The sequence below is a fragment of the Aotus nancymaae genome, unplaced genomic scaffold (genome assembly GCF_030222135.1).
Source record: "Aotus nancymaae isolate 86718 unplaced genomic scaffold, 86718_ANA_hifiasm-v0.15.2.pri h1tg000016l, whole genome shotgun sequence".
Lineage (NCBI taxonomy): Eukaryota > Metazoa > Chordata > Mammalia > Primates > Aotidae > Aotus > Aotus nancymaae.
Window position 1 is genome coordinate 39,363,405 of NW_026988428.1, and position 17,193 is coordinate 39,380,597.

Genomic DNA, 17,193 nt, shown 5'->3' on the forward strand with positions numbered 1-17,193 from the left:
CTGTCTCTTCCCTCTTTATCTCTCTGATTCTCCTAGGTCTCTCTGGCTCTGACTTTCCCTCATATCCGCCCCCCACCCCGCCCCTCGTATCTCTGTCTCTTCATCTCTCTTTGGCCCTTGCGCTCTCGCTCTCTCGCTCTCTCTCTCTCTCTCTCTCTCTTTCTATTCCTCCGCTCTCTCCGGCTCCCTCTCTCGCCTCGGATGACAGCGCTGCCTCTTTTGTTGGCTCCGCAGCCAATCGCGGCCGCTGACGACACGGGGGCCGGGGCTATAAAGGGCCTGGCCCGGGCTCGGGCCCCCCCAGCCGCCCGCCCCGGCCGCCCGCCCGCCCCGCCCGCGCGCCCGCCGCCCCCGGCCCCCCGGGTCCCCCCTCGGCCGGGCAGCCCCCAATCCCGCGCCGCCCGGACCCCCTCCTCCTCCCTCCCTCCTCCCCCCGCCCCCTCCCCGCGGGACTCCGGCGTCCCCGCCCCCCAGTCCTCCCCTCCCCTCCAGCATGGTGCTCGCGGCCCCGCTGCTGCTGGGCTTCCTGCTCCTCGCCCTGGAGCTGCGGCCCCGGGGGGAGGCGGCCGAGGGCCCCGCGGCGGCGGCGGCGGCGGCGGCGGCGGCGGCGGCGGCGGCGGGGGTCGTGGGGGAGCGCTCCAGCCGGCCAGCGCCGTCCGTGGCGCCCGAGCCGGACGGCTGCCCCGTGTGCGTGTGGCGGCAGCACAGCCGCGAGCTGCGCCTGGAGAGCATCAAGTCGCAGATCTTGAGCAAACTGCGGCTCAAGGAGGCGCCCAACATCAGCCGCGAGGTGGTGAAGCAGCTGCTGCCGAAGGCGCCGCCGCTGCAGCAGATCCTGGACCTACACGACTTCCAGGGCGACGCGCTGCAGCCCGAGGACTTCCTGGAGGAGGACGAGTACCACGCCACTACCGAGACCGTCATTAGCATGGCCCAGGAAAGTAAGTGGGCTGCGGGGCGCTAGCAGTGGGGTGCTGGCTCTGGCCCGCGCGAAGGGCGCCTTCTGCTTCTAAGCGGGGCACTCCCTGCTGCCCCGGCCCGGAAGCTTTTTCTGCGAAAACTTGACGAATTAGGGACGGGGGGCTACTCCATAGAAGTTTTTCGAGCAGAGGAGATGGGCTGCAAAGTTGTATGCACGCCTAGTTCCCGAAGGTTGGGGCGGGGGGTAAATGGGGCGGGTTTCGAGATACTGCCTTCCACCCCAGTATGCGAAAAAGACCCTTGTTGGAGTCCGGGGAAGCTGGGGCCGGGCAGCTAGTCTGTCCTGAAGAGCCGTGATGGGGAGGCTGGAGAACAGAATCCGGAGGCTTCGGGAACCCCGCAACCCCAGCTATGCTCTCTGCCTCTCAACGGCCCTGGCGCTAACTCCCCACTCCGTGCTCTGTCTGCATCGTGCCCATCGGGTGCAGAGAACTGTGTGCTCTGCTCTCTTCCTCTCCCAGGAATAGGGTCCCAGAACCCTTCACACCTCCTGGCAGCCCAGCTGGCACCCTTTTCATCCTGAGCCTTGTCTCACACCGGGTATCGCAAGGGGCTGGAAAAACTGTGCCTTCTTGATACTGACCGAGCTCAGAGAACTCAACTCCTTTGCGCTGGGGGCTAAGGACACTCATTGGCTACTCAAACCTTAGTGTTCCATCCCTTATTCGCCCACTTGTTCTGGACTTGAGCGATAGGAAGACCTAGGACTACCTATCTATAGGTAGGACTAGATAGGTAGTCCTAGGTCTTCCTATCGCTCAAGTCCTATCTAGTCCTACCACAGCTGGACTTGAGAGATAGGAAGACGTAGGAAAAAAGATAAAGAAATAGATGGGGGAGCGGGAACCCAGGCATCAGAGTCCCTGACCAAAAGGAAGATGAACATATAATAGACCTGAGCTGCTTTGAAATTTTATGGCCTGGAAAATCCAAGGGAATACTACACCCCGCCACCTTTCCAGCTCTCCCTAGGGTCAGGTGACTCCTTCTTCTCCCCGACCCCACTGAGGTCTCCCCCCTCCGCCCAACTCCAGGGAACCAGGCCTCTCTTATTCCCTAGCGGTTTGGCAAGGTTCCCCCCACCGCCGCCCCCCACAGCCCCCTGCAACACACACGCAGTTTGGTTTTATGACTGTGAACAGAAGACGTGGGAGACTGGTTTATTGGCAGATGGGTCATAAAAAGCTGGGGGCTGAGGGGCGTCCCAGTGGCCAACCCCCATGGGAGAGGCACAGGAACCCAGGTGTGCATCTGGGAGGCTGAGTGCCTCACACTGCCACTGGTATTTCTGCAGACCTCAATTCCACAGGACTTGGTCAAGGCTGTTAAACTCAAAGAACCAGGAAACTAACTGGGTGTGGGGATGGGAGACATGGGCATCTGGTCTTGGGTTCCTCAGTTGCCCTTCTATTCTTAAGGCTTCTGCTTATGGAAGCTAGGGTTAGTCTCAGATCGACTGAGGGCAGAGGGAGGGAGTGGCGTTTCTAGGAAACAGAGTTATAGAGGAATTCAGATCGAGTTTACTGGAAGATGAAGGTTACAGAGGGAAAAGATACTCTAGTCTATATGGTGTAGTGTGTGTGAAGATTTCCAGGATGGATGATGGGGCTGTGAATTTCCCTTTGCCCCTAAATATCCTTAGCATCCCTTAACCAACAGGCCTGAGCCCACCAGAGTTAGCTCTGGTAATAGCAATGCAGGGAAGTGAAGGGACCCTGCCTACATGAGTTGGGCTGTGCAGGTGAGGCCTGGGTGGGTGGGGAGGGGACACCAGCTGGTGGAATCCCATCCTAACTTCCACTCCCGTGCCACCCAGGACTGGTACAATTAGGGAACTGGGTCTCCGGCCAGGTATTGTGCGTCCCCTTTAAGAGCCTAGCTGAGCTCTTAAGAGAGGGAGGGGGAGTGGAGGGGAGGGGAGGGAGAGAGGGGAAAAGGAAAAAGAGACTTTTATAGTCTAATCCCCAGGGACCCGCTTTAATAAGAGACTTGTGCTCTGCTAATCGGGGGAGGTGTTTGTCAGCAGAGATGGCCTCCGTTCCCTTCCCCCTCCCTCCCCTCCCCCAGCCCTCAACCCTGGACCCCAGCCCCCACCTCTCTTAGGCTGCTCTGCTTGCCCTAGTTCCCTCTACCCTCTCAGGCTCTCCCACCGAGCCTTCATCCTGGGAACCCAGCCCCCTGCCCTTCTGGGAACCAAGCCCAGCCCCTGAGTTTCTCTCTCCTCCCCACACCAAGAGGCCCCTGCCCTCTCAGCCCAACCTCCTGCCCTTAGGCCTTCCAGCCAGGGTTGGGAGTGTGTGTGTTGGGGGGTTAGGGTGGGGGGAAGGGGAGGAGGTGGTGTGCAGGGAGGGGGTTGGGCATTTGCTGAAAATAGTGCAATGACCTCTCTCTCCCACCAGCGCCGCCTACTAAACCTGACCTGCTGCCTGCCACCAGCCAGATCAATTCAACACAGATGTGGCCCCTTTTCCTCCCCATCAGAGCTCGGCCTATGTGTGTTGGGGACTCGCTAAAGCCAAGTTTCCCTCTGTGGCTCTACCTGCTTCTCCTTTGTTCCTCCGTCTGTACCCTTTCTATCCTTTCTCTCCTTTACCCCACTAGGTTTAGCTTCCTCCCACCTTTAGCTTTCTAACCGGCACCCACTCCTTTCTATCCCTGCCCCTTGCACCTCGATTCTACAACTCCCAAACTTATTCTCCCCTTGCCATGATCATCCCCTGGGTCTTTCAACTCTATCTTCTATTTCTCTGCCTATCTCTACCAATCTGCCTTCAACTCCAACAGTCTCTTCTCTATTATCTCTCTCACCATCTCCAGTCTCCCCCCTGGCTCTTCTCCTTGCTCTTTTCTTTCTCCCTATGTCCTGCCCCCTTGTAGCACTGACTGTCCCCATGTCTACTGGGGGACAGGTATACAGAACCAAAGACTTAGATGTAGCCCTCATCTTCAAACCCTGGGTCAGCTTAGGTAGGGGGAGGGTTATGTTTAGAGCTTAGTAGAGAATGTGAAAATAGTAGTAGCTTCTCAATAAATGTTGGTTTGTTCATTTTCTATTTTCACATTCTCTAGTTAATGCTCAGCACTCATGCGAAGCAAGAATTACTACTATCTGTATCACACTGCGAAGTTTGGTAAGGTTAGATAGTGGTTAAACCCACTTCAATTATAGCCAAAGAACATAATTCAGATGCCAGGAGGAACTTTCAGGCACTTGCCTGTAAAATTTAAGATTGGGAGTTTAGGGAGTTCATTCAACATGTATTTATTGTCTGGCACTATGTGAGGCACTAAAGCTACAATGGTGAGCAAAACAGACACAGTATCAACAACACAGCGTGTACTCTCATGGAGATCAGTACCTAATGGAAAGAACACAGACAATTCCTATGGTGAAATTAGGTAGAGTATGCTATTTGGGATGTTGCTTGTCACTCCCCATGTCACTAGTAGCTTCCCTACCCCAGCTACTTCTAATCTCTGAATTTTCACTCCCCAAACCCTACTCCATTGCACCGTCACTGAAGCTCCAGCCAGTAGAATAACTGGGAGGACTACTACAGCCCTGGGACTTCAGAGAATAATCAAGGAAAAAAAAAAGCTATAGAGGCTTTGGGTATCATATCCTGGATATATGAAGTTTATTAAGCACTTTCCTCCTCATCTCACGTAGAAGGTCCTCTTTCTCCCAGGGTAGGGGTGGGGAAGAGCTGACAGGACATCTTAATTCTGTCCTGATTTTGCAGAACTCGTAAGACATGGAGAGGATACTTAAAGGCCTAGACTTCCTGACCCTGCTTATATGGCTCTGGAAGCTCATTCCTGATTCTTCCTATCCAGAGTGAGGATAGACATATTCTGTCCAGTGGAGGCATGTTGTGGGGCACTCCCAACTGACACTAGAAAGGCAGTGAAGAGGAGCTGGAATGGAAGCAGAGGCAGATATTTATTGAGAATCATCCATTAGACCCAAGAAGGATCAATTTATGGTCCAGGGCAAAGGGAAATGGGTCAAAATGTAAAGTTAGATGTTAAAACTTTGTAAAAACCTACTGGCACTAGACTGAGAAACCAAAGGAAGCTCAGGGGAGAAAAAGGCATTATAGTTGATCTAGTGTGTTTCTTATTATTTCTGGTGCTTTGGGCAAATAGGAGGCAACACCTTGGAGATATTATTCCTTTCCTCAAAAGCTGGGGCAGTCATGATGATGATGATGATGATGATGAAGCAGCAGCAGCTGAAGAAACTTCTTAGGAGAGGCAATGGGGAGATAGATGTACAGGAAGTGCTTGGATGTTCTGCTGGGTGTTATTCCTAATGAGTGAGGCAAGAAGCCTAGATCTGAATTCTGGTTTACTTAATGTGATAAATTTAGCCCATGCTCCCTATCTGGACCCTGGGTTATCCCCTCTCTGAGGCTGTTTTCTGGGGTGGTGGGGGAGGGATGTGCCAGGCTCTACCTGCCTATCAGATAAATCAGAGCAGATGGGGGCAAGGTTACCTAAGAGCAGCAGGTGTGAAGCTATGAAGAGCTTCAAAAATTCAGAAAATGTTGGAGACTTACATGCTGGTTAAAGTGGAGGACAGTAAGGATGGTGGTAGAGGAATAGTTTTGCAGGTTATCTGGTAGACGGAAACCTATATATTAGGGCAAGTGGATTAGGAAATGAACACAGATCAGTAGGGCTTGATAGGGCCATCATCCTATAGAGGAAGTGCTGTTTTAGGTGCCGGAGACATGGTATAAGATAGGCATGAGAGAAGGGTAAAGAAGAATTGGAAAAGTCAGGCTGAGAAGTCCAAGTTGCCAGTGCCCCAGGACTACTGATCCCCTACACAAACACCCTGTGCTGATGCTGTGCCCTTCTCTCTTATCAGCGGACCCAGCAGTACAGACAGATGGCAGCCCTCTCTGCTGCCATTTTCACTTCAGCCCCAAGGTGATGTTCACAAAGGTACTGAAGGCCCAGCTGTGGGTGTACCTACGGCCTGTACCCCGCCCAGCCACAGTCTACCTGCAGATCTTGCGTCTAAAACCCCTAACTGGGGAAGGGACCGCAGGGGGAGGGGGCGGAGGCCGGCGTCACATCCGTATCCGCTCACTGAAGATAGAGCTGCACTCACGCTCAGGCCATTGGCAGAGCATCGACTTCAAGCAAGTGCTACACAGCTGGTTCCGCCAGCCACAGAGCAACTGGGGCATCGAGATCAACGCCTTTGATCCCAGTGGCACAGACCTGGCTGTCACCTCCCTGGGGCCGGGAGCTGAGGGGCTGGTGAGCAGGGGGCCTGAGGTGGTGGATATATGTAACCTGGCCCTGAGGAGATGGGGGTACGTTCAAAAAGGTAGACAAGGAATGTGAAGGAGGCTGGGGACTAGCATTACTTCTCTGGGGTCAGGAGCTGATTCTAGAGGAGGAGTTGAGTAGCAACTATTACTTTTCAAGGATCCAAACCAGACAACAGCTGAAAATTGGATTTGAAGGTGAAGGTGTCAGTTAATGGAAGGGCTGTAAGAACAAAACCTGGCTGTTGAGGTGTTGGACCAAGGGGCTGATGGGGGTCAGGTTGCCAGAAGAGGAAGAATTAGAGATGGTGAGTTGAAGCAGAGCTAGCTAGCTGGCACGAAAAGTAGGCAGAAGACAAATTCGGGGGTTGGGAGCTATGGAAAAGCTGAGAAGTCAGTGGTCTCTATTCTGATGCCACTGGCAGGTGGGAAAGGAACAGGGAAGAGGAACTGTTCAGGGCCATATCACATTTCTTTCCCTTCTCCCTGACCCTCAGCATCCTTTCATGGAGCTTCGAGTCCTAGAGAACACAAAACGTTCCCGACGGAACCTGGGTCTGGACTGTGATGAGCACTCAAGCGAGTCCCGCTGCTGCCGATATCCCCTCACAGTGGACTTTGAGGCTTTCGGCTGGGACTGGATCATCGCACCTAAGCGCTACAAAGCCAACTACTGCTCCGGCCAGTGCGAGTACATGTTCATGCAAAAATATCCGCATACCCACTTGGTGCAACAGGCCAATCCAAGAGGCTCTGCTGGGCCCTGTTGTACCCCCACCAAGATGTCCCCAATCAACATGCTCTACTTCAATGACAAGCAGCAGATTATCTACGGCAAGATCCCTGGCATGGTGGTGGATCGCTGTGGCTGCTCTTAAGGTGGGGGATAAAGGATGCCTCCCCTCAGATCCTACCCCAAGACCCCAGCCCTGTCCCCATCCCCCCCAAGCCCTAGAGTTCCCTCCACTCTTCCCGTGAACATCACACCTTGTTCCCTGACCAAGCAGTGTGCAATACAACAGAGGGAGGCAGGTGGGAATTGAGGGGTGAGGGGTTTGGGGGAAAGGGGAAGGAGGGGCATAGTCAGGGTGGGGAGTGTTTGAAGTTTGCAAATGAGAAGGTTTGACCAGAAGACAGAGAGATGTAGAGACAGAGGGATAGAGACAGAGGAACAAAAAGAGCAGCAGTGAGAAGGCAAAGAGAGAGAGACAGAAGAGACAGACTAGGCAGAGACAAAACACTGAGAAAGAGATTGAAATGGAGTAATAAATGAAAGCCCCACACCAAGCCTCCTTTCTTCCACTGGCAAGGTGAGGGGCTTGGTATAGTTTGGGGAGATTCCCTGACTACTCAGTAGGAGAAGAAATCAAAAATCCATTCTTTCTTCCTTCTCTCCCTCCAACAGTGGCCAGAGGAAGGGAAGTAAGGGCAGGGGCAAAAGGATTTGGGAATTTTTATTTATTTATTTATTGTGACTTTTCATTTTTTTGGTATTTGGCTTTACTGGAATAGGAGGGCCCCTGCCCACTGTGCCCCATTTATCCCTTATTCCCCAAACCTTGCACTCCCCAACACCTGCCCACTTAAGCACTTGTATAAAGCCTCCAGGGTTGGGAATGGGAGTAAAGGGCAAGAGGGCTGACACATGGAAGTTTCTAACCCATAATCACCCTAACTCAAACCTTTCTGAGCCAAATGAGTTGAACTGAAGTCAGTTGTCATGGAAATAGTAAGAGGTTAGGGTTTAAGAGCTGGGGATGCGGGATGGGAGAGAACCCTCAACATCCAGGATCTATATAATGAGAGCTACTTTAAACCCTTAGGCCTACCCTCATGATACTGAGTTATTTAGCCAGAGGGTACAGCCTGCTTATGCCCAAATTCCCTCAGCCAAGAGAGAGACCAAAGAGCCTCTGGAATGGCCCTGCTCCCAGCCTCTATCTTCAGGTCAGTAAGAGAGTATAGAGACCCCAGAGTCCCCTGGGTATGGGAAGCGTTAGGAGGGGTCAAGAAAGGAGCAGTTAAGGAGGCTGAAGGTTACAGGGCATTTGAATCCAAATCACTGCTCTGGGCTAGGGAATAGAGCCAGCAGACCAAGGCGGGAGGGATTCTGGAATGGGGACATTTTAGTCCCCTAACCCCAAAGCTCAGGGTGGAAGGGAGGAGAACAAGGAAGCAGAGCGTATAATTATTTTTTCCTTTTATTTTTGGAATCTAACAGTACCTGGCAGCAGGGAGGAGAAAGTACAGTGGGGAAAAGCATCTGACAAGGCCAGTTAGAACAGAAGTTGGGACGGATGGGAGACTCGGGTTTGGAAGGCTAGGGAGCAGGCAGAGACTGGTTGCCATTTCAAGTCACTAGCTAGTCCCATTCATTCCTCTCACAATCCTGACCCATTCTCCTCTGGACTCACTGTGCCTCAGTTTCTTCCCCTCAATGGAATGAGAAATAGCAGCACCCGCCACAGCCAAGAGATGAATTCTGAGCACTTACCACGGGCACTTTATGGACATAAAATACCTCTCGCTGTGGGACAGATAACCAGGGCACCAAAGTAGTGGTGAAGAGATGTGAGGCTTAAGAGGAGTCACAGGCTTCAGAATACAAGTTCCCCTCTGCCTCCCAGCTGGACAGTGCCTAGAAGCCAAGGAGTTGAGAATCTCTTGATCCACACCCTATCCTTACTTCACCACCAGGCCTCTTGGCTCCAGGCAAGAGCTTAGAGGATGTCAGGAGAGGTGGGGGTAAGAATCTTCAGCAAAACTGTCACTCTAAGTAGAGCCAGCAGTTACGGGTCTGATAAAAACAGTACTGAACTAAAGTAAAGCCCAAGCTGGTGAGCAAACCTGGAAGGCTCATTCTTCCCAAGAGCATGACTCTCCCCCTTGGCCAGTTGGTGGAAGGGGCAAAGGTATGTCACCACCCTTGAGAAGGTGATGTTTGTGAGCTTTAACATCTTATTCCTATTCTTATAGTGAGAAAGTGAAACAAGGTGTTTCAGTAGAGGAATGGGCAGGGGCTGTTAGGCTTTTCAGCTTGCCTTCTCCCATGTAGCAGCTATGATAACCCCAAGCCTCTCTGGCCATTCTTCATCCTTCTGCCCGAATTCTGGAGAACAAGACACACCCGGCCATCAGCACCACTCACATTTTCTTGGTGGAAGGAAAGGAACAGAGAAGAACAGATGATATCTCCCTCCAAGGTCAAATGCCTTGTGATCTTGGCACAGAGTAGCAGCTGGGCAATAAGCATCAGGTATCTTCCCTCTACAGATTCTAGAGAACTGGGGCATTAAATATGGGGGACACTTAGAATACCGCCCCTTTAATACCACCAAATAAAGACCTTTGTGTGTGTGTCGGGGGGGTCTTTCTCTTATGAACATAAATCTGAGCTAAAGTCTTACTCCCCTGTTCCTCCCTACCCCCAAAGAGGCATGGAGTCTAGGGGCTTGGAGGGCACAGCTCAGCAACCCAGTGGGAGTTAGCACCCCCTCCCACCTTATGATGTGTGTGGACCTGGCCAGTGCCCCTCTGAACATATCATTGTTAGTATAATTATCATTTACTTTGTGTATTTGTTACATTGTGTGTGTGACAGCCTTTGTTAGGGTGTCTGAGTAGTATGAAGCTGACGGGCACTGGAATGCCGGGAAAGAACTTCTTCAACTGAGATCAAGGCTTCCTGGAGGGAACCACTGCAAAAAGGCCATCAGGCAGTTTTCAAGTTATGTGACAGAGGGCAAAGATGGCCATAGGGTGCTCTGAGTTTTGGGATGGTCACATGACACAATCCAGCACTTGAACCTGAAAAAAAAAATAAAAGTGGTCAAAGAGTTTAGAATTCAGTGCTGAGCTCTTCTCCCTAATCATGTGCCACATTTACACCTTGGAGACGAGAAGGTGAAGAGGATCTGAGATAGGAAACCTTGTATTCAATGACTATGAAGATGGGGTCCTGGAGCAAGACAGAAAATATTAAGGGCATGGTGGTATGAGGTTTGGGACATGCAGGCCAAGGAAGGATGGGCAGAGGACAGGAAAGGGGGGGCACTTAGGACAACCCCTCTCTGAAAAGCTTGAGCCAAAACAGTCCCAAAGTTGACAAAAACCCTCTTCCAGCCTCCACAGAATGGAAGATCTAAAGGTTCTCTTGAGATGACCCAGCTAGTGTCTGTCCTATTCTCCTACAGTACATGTCCCTAGGTTTCCTCAACAAAGTTTGACCAAAATCTGTAAAGCAATACAGTCATCCAACTTGCCTTGTTACACAAGAGTGGCTAAAATAGCATCTCCAATATTCTTTCAGTTCACTGTGAAAATTTTTCCCTTGTACCTAGAGCATAATTCCCAGGGCATATGAGTTGGGAATGGCAAAAGAATATTGCCTGACTCACATTTTTTAAAAAATAAGGAAAGCAGGGCCCACTGGTGTGCTCCTGTAGTTCCAGCTACTCAGGAGGCTGTGGCAGGAGGACCACTTGAGACCAAAGGGTCAAGGCTGCAGTGTGCTATGATTGGGCCTGTAAATTGCCACTGTATTCCCAGTTGAGCAACATAGTAAGACCTTGTCTCTTACAAAAAATAATAAAAATAAGGAAAGCTCCTTTGACATCAACCTGATCCAGAACTGGGGACAGGGCTACTGAGGGTTCAACATACTGCTGTGCTTTCCCTGTCCTGTCAGTTCTATCAGCACATTGACCCCACCCAAGACCAACTACAAGACTGAGGCTGGAACTGGTTGAGTAGCAGAAGTGTTATGTATTTATTCTATCTTCCCCAGGGAACTACATCCATATCTACCCCTAACTTTGGCCTAAGCTGAAAATGGGTTTTCTCTCCCTACTGCTCATTTGTTTCCTGTGTTGAGAGAACACCCAAAAGAGACTACTCAAGATGATTTTTTAAAAGTCTTCTTTATCCTAAAACATCCTCCAATGAAGTACATGAGAAGTTATCCTATACTCTGCCCTTGCCCATATCTTAAATGGCAGGGGCCCCAAGCTAAGAATCAGCAGGCAGTGGCATTTATAGCTTCTGGTCTGTAGTGGGGTAGAAGCAGGAAAGTCAATGTTCCAGGCAACAATGTCAGCTTTTCTGCAGGTGAGCTGGGGTTGAGGGAGCAAAGAGGACTCGCCTTTTCTTTTTCTCCAAATACAATTGATAATTGGGTGTATGCACATACAACATGTTCAAACTAGGGCACTCACACCCCCTACCCAAGCTAGAACCTACTCAGGGAAAGAAACATGTATTTCCACTGTACCCTGATCACCTAGTAAGATTCAGAGCTAATACTTATTGAATGATTATTATGCAAATTATGGTAAACAAATTGTAGTGTGAATAAATGATATGAGAATATCACTTAATTTACATAGCAACTTTCACAATGGGGCTCCTTTTGGCATAGTCTGTAAAGAGAATGATTATCTGCCCAGGGTCTCAGAGCTAGTGTGGTAGAACAAGAAATTAAACCTAAATACTTGCTAAATAATATTACATTCCTTTTTTTTTTTTTTTTTTTTTTTTGAGACAGAGTTTCGCTCTTGTTGCCCAGACTGGAGTGCAATGGCGCGATCTCGGCTCACGGCAACCTCTGCCTCCCAGGTTCAAGTGATTCTCCTGCCTCAGCCTCGTGAGTAGCCAGGATTACTGGCATGCATCACCACGCCTGGCTAATTTTGTATTTTTAGTAGAGACGGGGTTTCTCCATTTGGTCAGGCTGGTCTCCAACTCCCAACCTCAGGTGATCCACCCGCCTCAGCCTCCCAACGTACTGGGATTATAGGCGTCAGCCACTGTGCCTGGCTAAACAATATTACATTCTAAATCTATCCTATTAAAAGTGATCCGAGAGATAGAAACCTAAATACAGGAACAACATAGGGGAAAGAGATAACAAGAAAGTTGGGAACACCTTGGCCTCAAAGAATCTGCAAAGATGTGAAACTGGAATTTTCAATCCCTTTGGAGGGAAAAACAAGAAAAGCCTGGGTATGGCAAGAGAAGGGGAGGTTAAATTTTGGGGGGATTCCAATAATCAGAAATAACTGGCATTGCCAGAGGCCCTCCGTATAAGAGAATAGGAAAAAAGTTATCCTCCCTTAAGTTCCTCTCTCACTCCTCATGTCAGACACAGCAAGAGGACTCAAAACCAAGAAGTCCTGCCCTTATTCACACCTTCCTTCCTATAGCACTCATCCCCACAGAATCTTCTAGCCTCTATCTTCAGGAGTTCTTAAGGGATGGGGTGGGGGGCTGGGCAGTTTAGAGAGTGGAAAAAAAAAAGAGAATAATCCTAGAGAACCATAAAAAGGTACAGATTTACAGCTGAGGAAGCTAGTTCTCCCCATAGCTTTTATAGACTCCCTCATTAAGAGCTTCTAGGTATGCAGAGAATGTCACAGCTTCAGGAATTGGAATCATCAGTTAACCACATCTGGATGCTGGATAAGCTATAGTAGGGAAACTGGGGGATAGGAAGGAAGAGCACTAAGATCTCAGGTAAAGAATTACAAGCCTCAATGTCTGTTCCATCTCCAAATGGAATTACTATTTTAAAACCGAATTAGGAAAAACACAACCTAAACTATTCATGCTGGAAGAGTATAGGGGGAAATACTATAATGAGACAGGATGGGGAGGATTTGGTGATCTGGCTTGGAGGTTAGAGACTTCTGACTAACCTCCAGTACAAACAGCTGCTGAAATGGGATGAAAAAGGTAAGAAAAAAAATCCCCACAAATTTACAAACACTGTTCAAAGATCTGGAGAAAGTAAGATGAGTGAGGAGAATAATTAGGCTTCAAGAAGAGAATCCTGGAAAGTAAGGCTGAATACCTTTCTGGAACGTTACAGAGGATAAAGACACAAAGTGAAGAAAACTTCCGAAGGATCCACTGCTCCACTTACTAATCAGCATCTGTTCTATTCTTTTACCTATTTTTCTCTTTGTAAAACCATACTAGGGTAGAAACCATAACATAATCTATAATCTCTCAAATTACAAATCAGATATATTCTCTCTACTTCTGTTTACAGATGAAGACAGACTAGAGAGAGGAAAGGCTAGCCCCAAAATAAGAGCCTAAGGTAAAGAAAAGGGAGGCAGACAGAAAAGAGGGAAAGAGGGAAGGTCATTCCAATTGTAAGGTTTATTTGGTTGAGTAGGTGTCAAAAATTTAACCAGCCTTCCCTTTTGTTTACTTCTCCAAAGTCTCAGAATGGGGCAAACTTCACAACAAATGGGCAGCAGATTTTGGATCTGCTCTCCAAGGCACAGTTTTCCTAAAGTATCTAAACTTTAGGTCCCTGCCTTCCTCACCAACCAGAGATTCTGGAGAAATAAAGAGATTCCTGATGTTAGAAAGATGATTAAACCATTACCATTTCATTAAGCATAAAACCAGGCAGGTTTTAGTAGAAATAAGGATAAAGGATTACACCACAGCAACATGGGATCAGATCATAGTACCAAAGTTTTCAGGTGAGGTGCCACGTTCCTAAGCCTTACTACCAAAAATAGCCCAAACAAAAACCAAGCTTATATAAAGAGGAGAAACTCTGTACTAACATATCCAAAAAGATTAAATTGTAGGTTTCAGATCTACATGAACTTGAAGCCTCCAGTTCCATTGCTTATGTTCCCAATGATTTATGTAAAAATGCTTAACAGTGCTGACATCCTCTGTCATGCTTTGATTCCCTATACAAAATTTCTTCTATCTCTGAGGGATATCCAGCCCATCTCCCTTCCTAAACTGACTAACCAACAAAGTCCCACATATTGGTTTTGGCTGAAACCAGATAGTAACGTACCAGGCCACCCTTGAAAATAGGGCCCTTTTCCTTTAATTTGGGACCCTGGACTCTATTTTATCCAAGAAAAAGTCTGCATTATTAGCTCATAACAGAAGGCTACAAAAAATTGCCCTTGTATTTATATCCTTTGCACCACCTAAAACCTCCCTTGTTTTATTTTATTTCAGTGGGTCACTACAAGCTGCTGGAGTAAAGACTTGGTGGGTGGGTAACTTAACCTCTTCACAGAGGATAAAAAATGCTTGTGAGTATGAGAGAAGGGAATAAATAGGCTTAAAGGGTAGACTCGATCCTTTTTCTTGTCTTCTCTTTTAAGGGATAAAAATGTTATGGCCAATTGTCTATAATATTTGCCCCTGAAGCTCCCCTTATCTGGTCTAATCTGGCTCCAATAAATCAAAGGAGCATCTAATAAAACACATTGTTCTCTTTTCTATTTTTTTTTTTTATTAACAAGCAACATAATCAAAAACAGAAACACAACAACCTTAAAGCTGAAACAGCAATAAGTCAAACTGCTGCTGCAGTTCACGGATGTACCTGGGGTACATGCTCCCTCATTGCGAGGCAGGACGTAGGCACATGACTGTGCATTTAGGTAAATATGTGACCAAGAAGAATCAGAGAAATGGAAAACACTGGAGAACAGAAAGTAACAAGAACTTTTCATCAGGCAATCCCAAAGCGCTCTGCTCTTTTCCTCTTCTTTGCCTGTAAAGAAGAAGCAAGAAGAAAAAAATTAGATTGAAGACAATAGTTGCCGGGGTTCCTGGCTGCTGTAATCCAAACTCACATGAACTGTCACAAGGCCCAAGAAGGAAGGATGGCCCAGACTTGAGCTTAGCAGCAAGAGATTTCATTCCTCAATCTCTGCAATCTTTCCAATTATCCAGTTAGAGTTGGGAAAGTTTAGTGGGTAAGGAGGGTGAGAAGGAAAAAAAATTACTGGGGGCGAGGGATAGAGAGAACAGTGGTAGAAAATGGGAAGATTCCTGAAGGAGAGAGGGCCACCCAGCCTGAGATCAAGCTAGTCTGGAAACAATGGGCTCTTAACAGGCTGGGGAAAGTCTTCCAGTCAATGGAGAGATGGAAGATTTCAGAGGATAACGAATTAACCAATGCTATTCATAGAGGTGAAGGAGATGCCCTTCTGAGCAGTCAGGCCCAGGCAGTAGCTATTCATTAGGCCTCCAGAAAGGCATATAAATCTTTGATGCCAACAGAACGAATAGGGAGTGAGTGGTGTGTGGGTGAGTCCCTATCACAGAGCTCTTAAAAGAGGCAGCAACACTGGAGAGGACACAAAATGGTGAGGGAAGACTTTTGGTTCGGGAAGTGACAGAACGGCACAGAGTCCTTCATGTGCACTCCCAACCACTGGCCCTAGCAGAATACAAACTCCTCTAGCTTTTTCCTAGTTAAAAGTTAGCTGATTTAACTCTAAAATTTTCAGGGTTTAATTTATAAGACTGATTCTGATACTTACTCATAAAGAAGCTTTTCATAAAGCATCATCCTGTTGGTACTGTCCTCAAGACAGTTCTTGCAAGATATGGCTGTTTAAAAGTATGTGGCACCTCCCCCTCTCTCTTGGTCCTGCTCTGGCCAAGTGATGTGCCTGTCCCCGCCTTGGCCTTCTACCATGATTGTTAGCTTCCCGAGGCCTCCCCAGAAGCCAAGCAGATGCCAGCACCATGCCTACCATAAAGCCTGCAGAATTGTGAGCCAATTAAATCTCTTTTCTTCATAAGTTACCCAGTCTCATGTATTTCTCCTTTATAGCAATGCAAGAACAGCCTAATAATACACTTTTTTTTTTTTTTGAGACAGTCTTGTTCTGTCGCCCAGGCTTGAGTGCAGTGGCGTAATCTGGGCTCACTGCAACCTCCACCTCAGCCTCTGGAGTAGCTGGGACTACAGCACCACATCCGGCTAAAATTTTTTTTAATTTTTAGTAGCGATGAGGTCTCGCTATGTTGTCCAGGCCGCTCTCCAACTCTTGCCCTCAAGTGATCCTACCACACTGTCCTCCTAAAGTGCTGGGATTCTTTCATTTTGAGAAATTATTTGTGGCCAGGCATGGTGGCTCATGCCTGTAATACTAGCACTTTGGCAGGTGGATCACAAGGTCAAGAGATCCTGGCCAACATGATGAAACTCAGTCTCTATTAAAAATACAAAAATTAGCTGGGCGTGATAGCACATACCTGTAGTCCCAGCTACTCAGGAGGCTGAGGCAGGAGAATCACTTGAACCCGTGAGGCAGAGGTTGCAGTGAGCCGAGATTGTGCCACTGCACTCCAGCCTGGAGACAAAGTGAGACTCCATCTCAAAAAAAAACAAAAACAACAAACAAAAACCACCGATTTGTAAACAAAGTGACAGGAAGAGGAAGTCTGATTTGAGTCCATTGTCCTTTTCCAGAAGGGAGTTAGGTACAATCAATACTTAGTAAATACTTTAAAACTACCCCGTTTTATACAGAATCATTTCATTATTTAAATATCATGTTAAGGTAGGTATATTATCTCCACTTTTCAGATGATGAAACTGAAGCTCGGGAAGTACTATAACTTATTAATACTAAGTGGCAGAGCCTTTTTCTTTTTTGAGACAGGGTCTCACTCTCTTGTGCAGGCTAGAGTGCAGTGATGCCATCTCAGCTCACTGCAGCCTCAACCTCCTAGGCTTAAGTGATCCAACCTATCTGAGCCTCCTGAGTAGTTGGGACTGCAGGTGTGTGCCACCATGCCTGGCCAATTTTTATATTTTTAGTAGTGTCAGGGTTTCTCCATGTTGCCAAGGCTGGTCTTGAACTCCGGGGCTCAAGAGATCTGTCTACCTCAGCCTCCCAAAGTGCTAGTATTACAGGCCTGAGTCACACCTGGCCCAGAGCCACTTTTAAAATCCAAGGCCTGATTCAAAACCTTATACTCTTTACCATTAGTCTAATAGACTCTTAACACTGAATTAAGTATATTGATGGAATTCAGTGTTGCCACTTCATCCAGGAAAAAAAGTTAACAAGCAAAAGGCAAAACATTTGGGCACTTAAGAATTAGGTGGGTGGCCAGGGGAGGATCGCTTGAGCCCAGGAGT

The 17,193-nt window shown here is 48.3% G+C and overlaps 2 protein-coding genes across 7 annotated transcripts in view; one reads left to right on the plus strand and one right to left on the minus strand.

The window, feature by feature from the left end:
- The first annotated feature begins 493 nt into the window (after positions 1–493).
- On the plus strand, positions 494–15,050 carry GDF11 (growth differentiation factor 11). Of its 3 annotated transcripts, none has more exons than XR_010342989.1 (4): positions 494–941; positions 5,858–6,255; positions 6,764–9,522; positions 9,868–10,114. XR_010342989.1 is itself a non-coding variant. In XM_064377193.1 (4 exons), exons 1-3 carry the CDS (start codon positions 494–496, stop codon positions 7,142–7,144), a joined length of 1,227 nt encoding a protein of 408 aa, XP_064233263.1. In that variant the 3' UTR covers position 7,145; positions 11,809–15,050. The 3 variants fall into 3 exon arrangements, 2 of the variants coding, with proteins under 2 accessions (XP_064233263.1, XP_021521649.2); XM_064377193.1 differs by lacking the exon at positions 9,868–10,114 and adding an exon at positions 11,809–15,050 and having other exon boundaries at positions 6,764–7,145; XM_021665974.2 differs by lacking the exon at positions 9,868–10,114 and having other exon boundaries at positions 6,764–7,145; positions 9,322–9,839.
- Positions 7,560–17,193, minus strand: part of SARNP (SAP domain containing ribonucleoprotein) — a 67,522-nt gene continuing 57,888 nt past the window's right edge. For 2 of the 4 annotated variants that reach the window (XM_064377194.1, XM_064377195.1), the window contains exon 11: positions 14,821–16,399. In XM_064377194.1, the coding sequence (XP_064233264.1) occupies positions 16,340–16,399 (60 nt within the window). In that variant the 3' untranslated portion in view covers positions 14,821–16,339. The other 2 variants (XR_001107159.3, XM_012450396.3) reach the window with 2 other exon arrangements.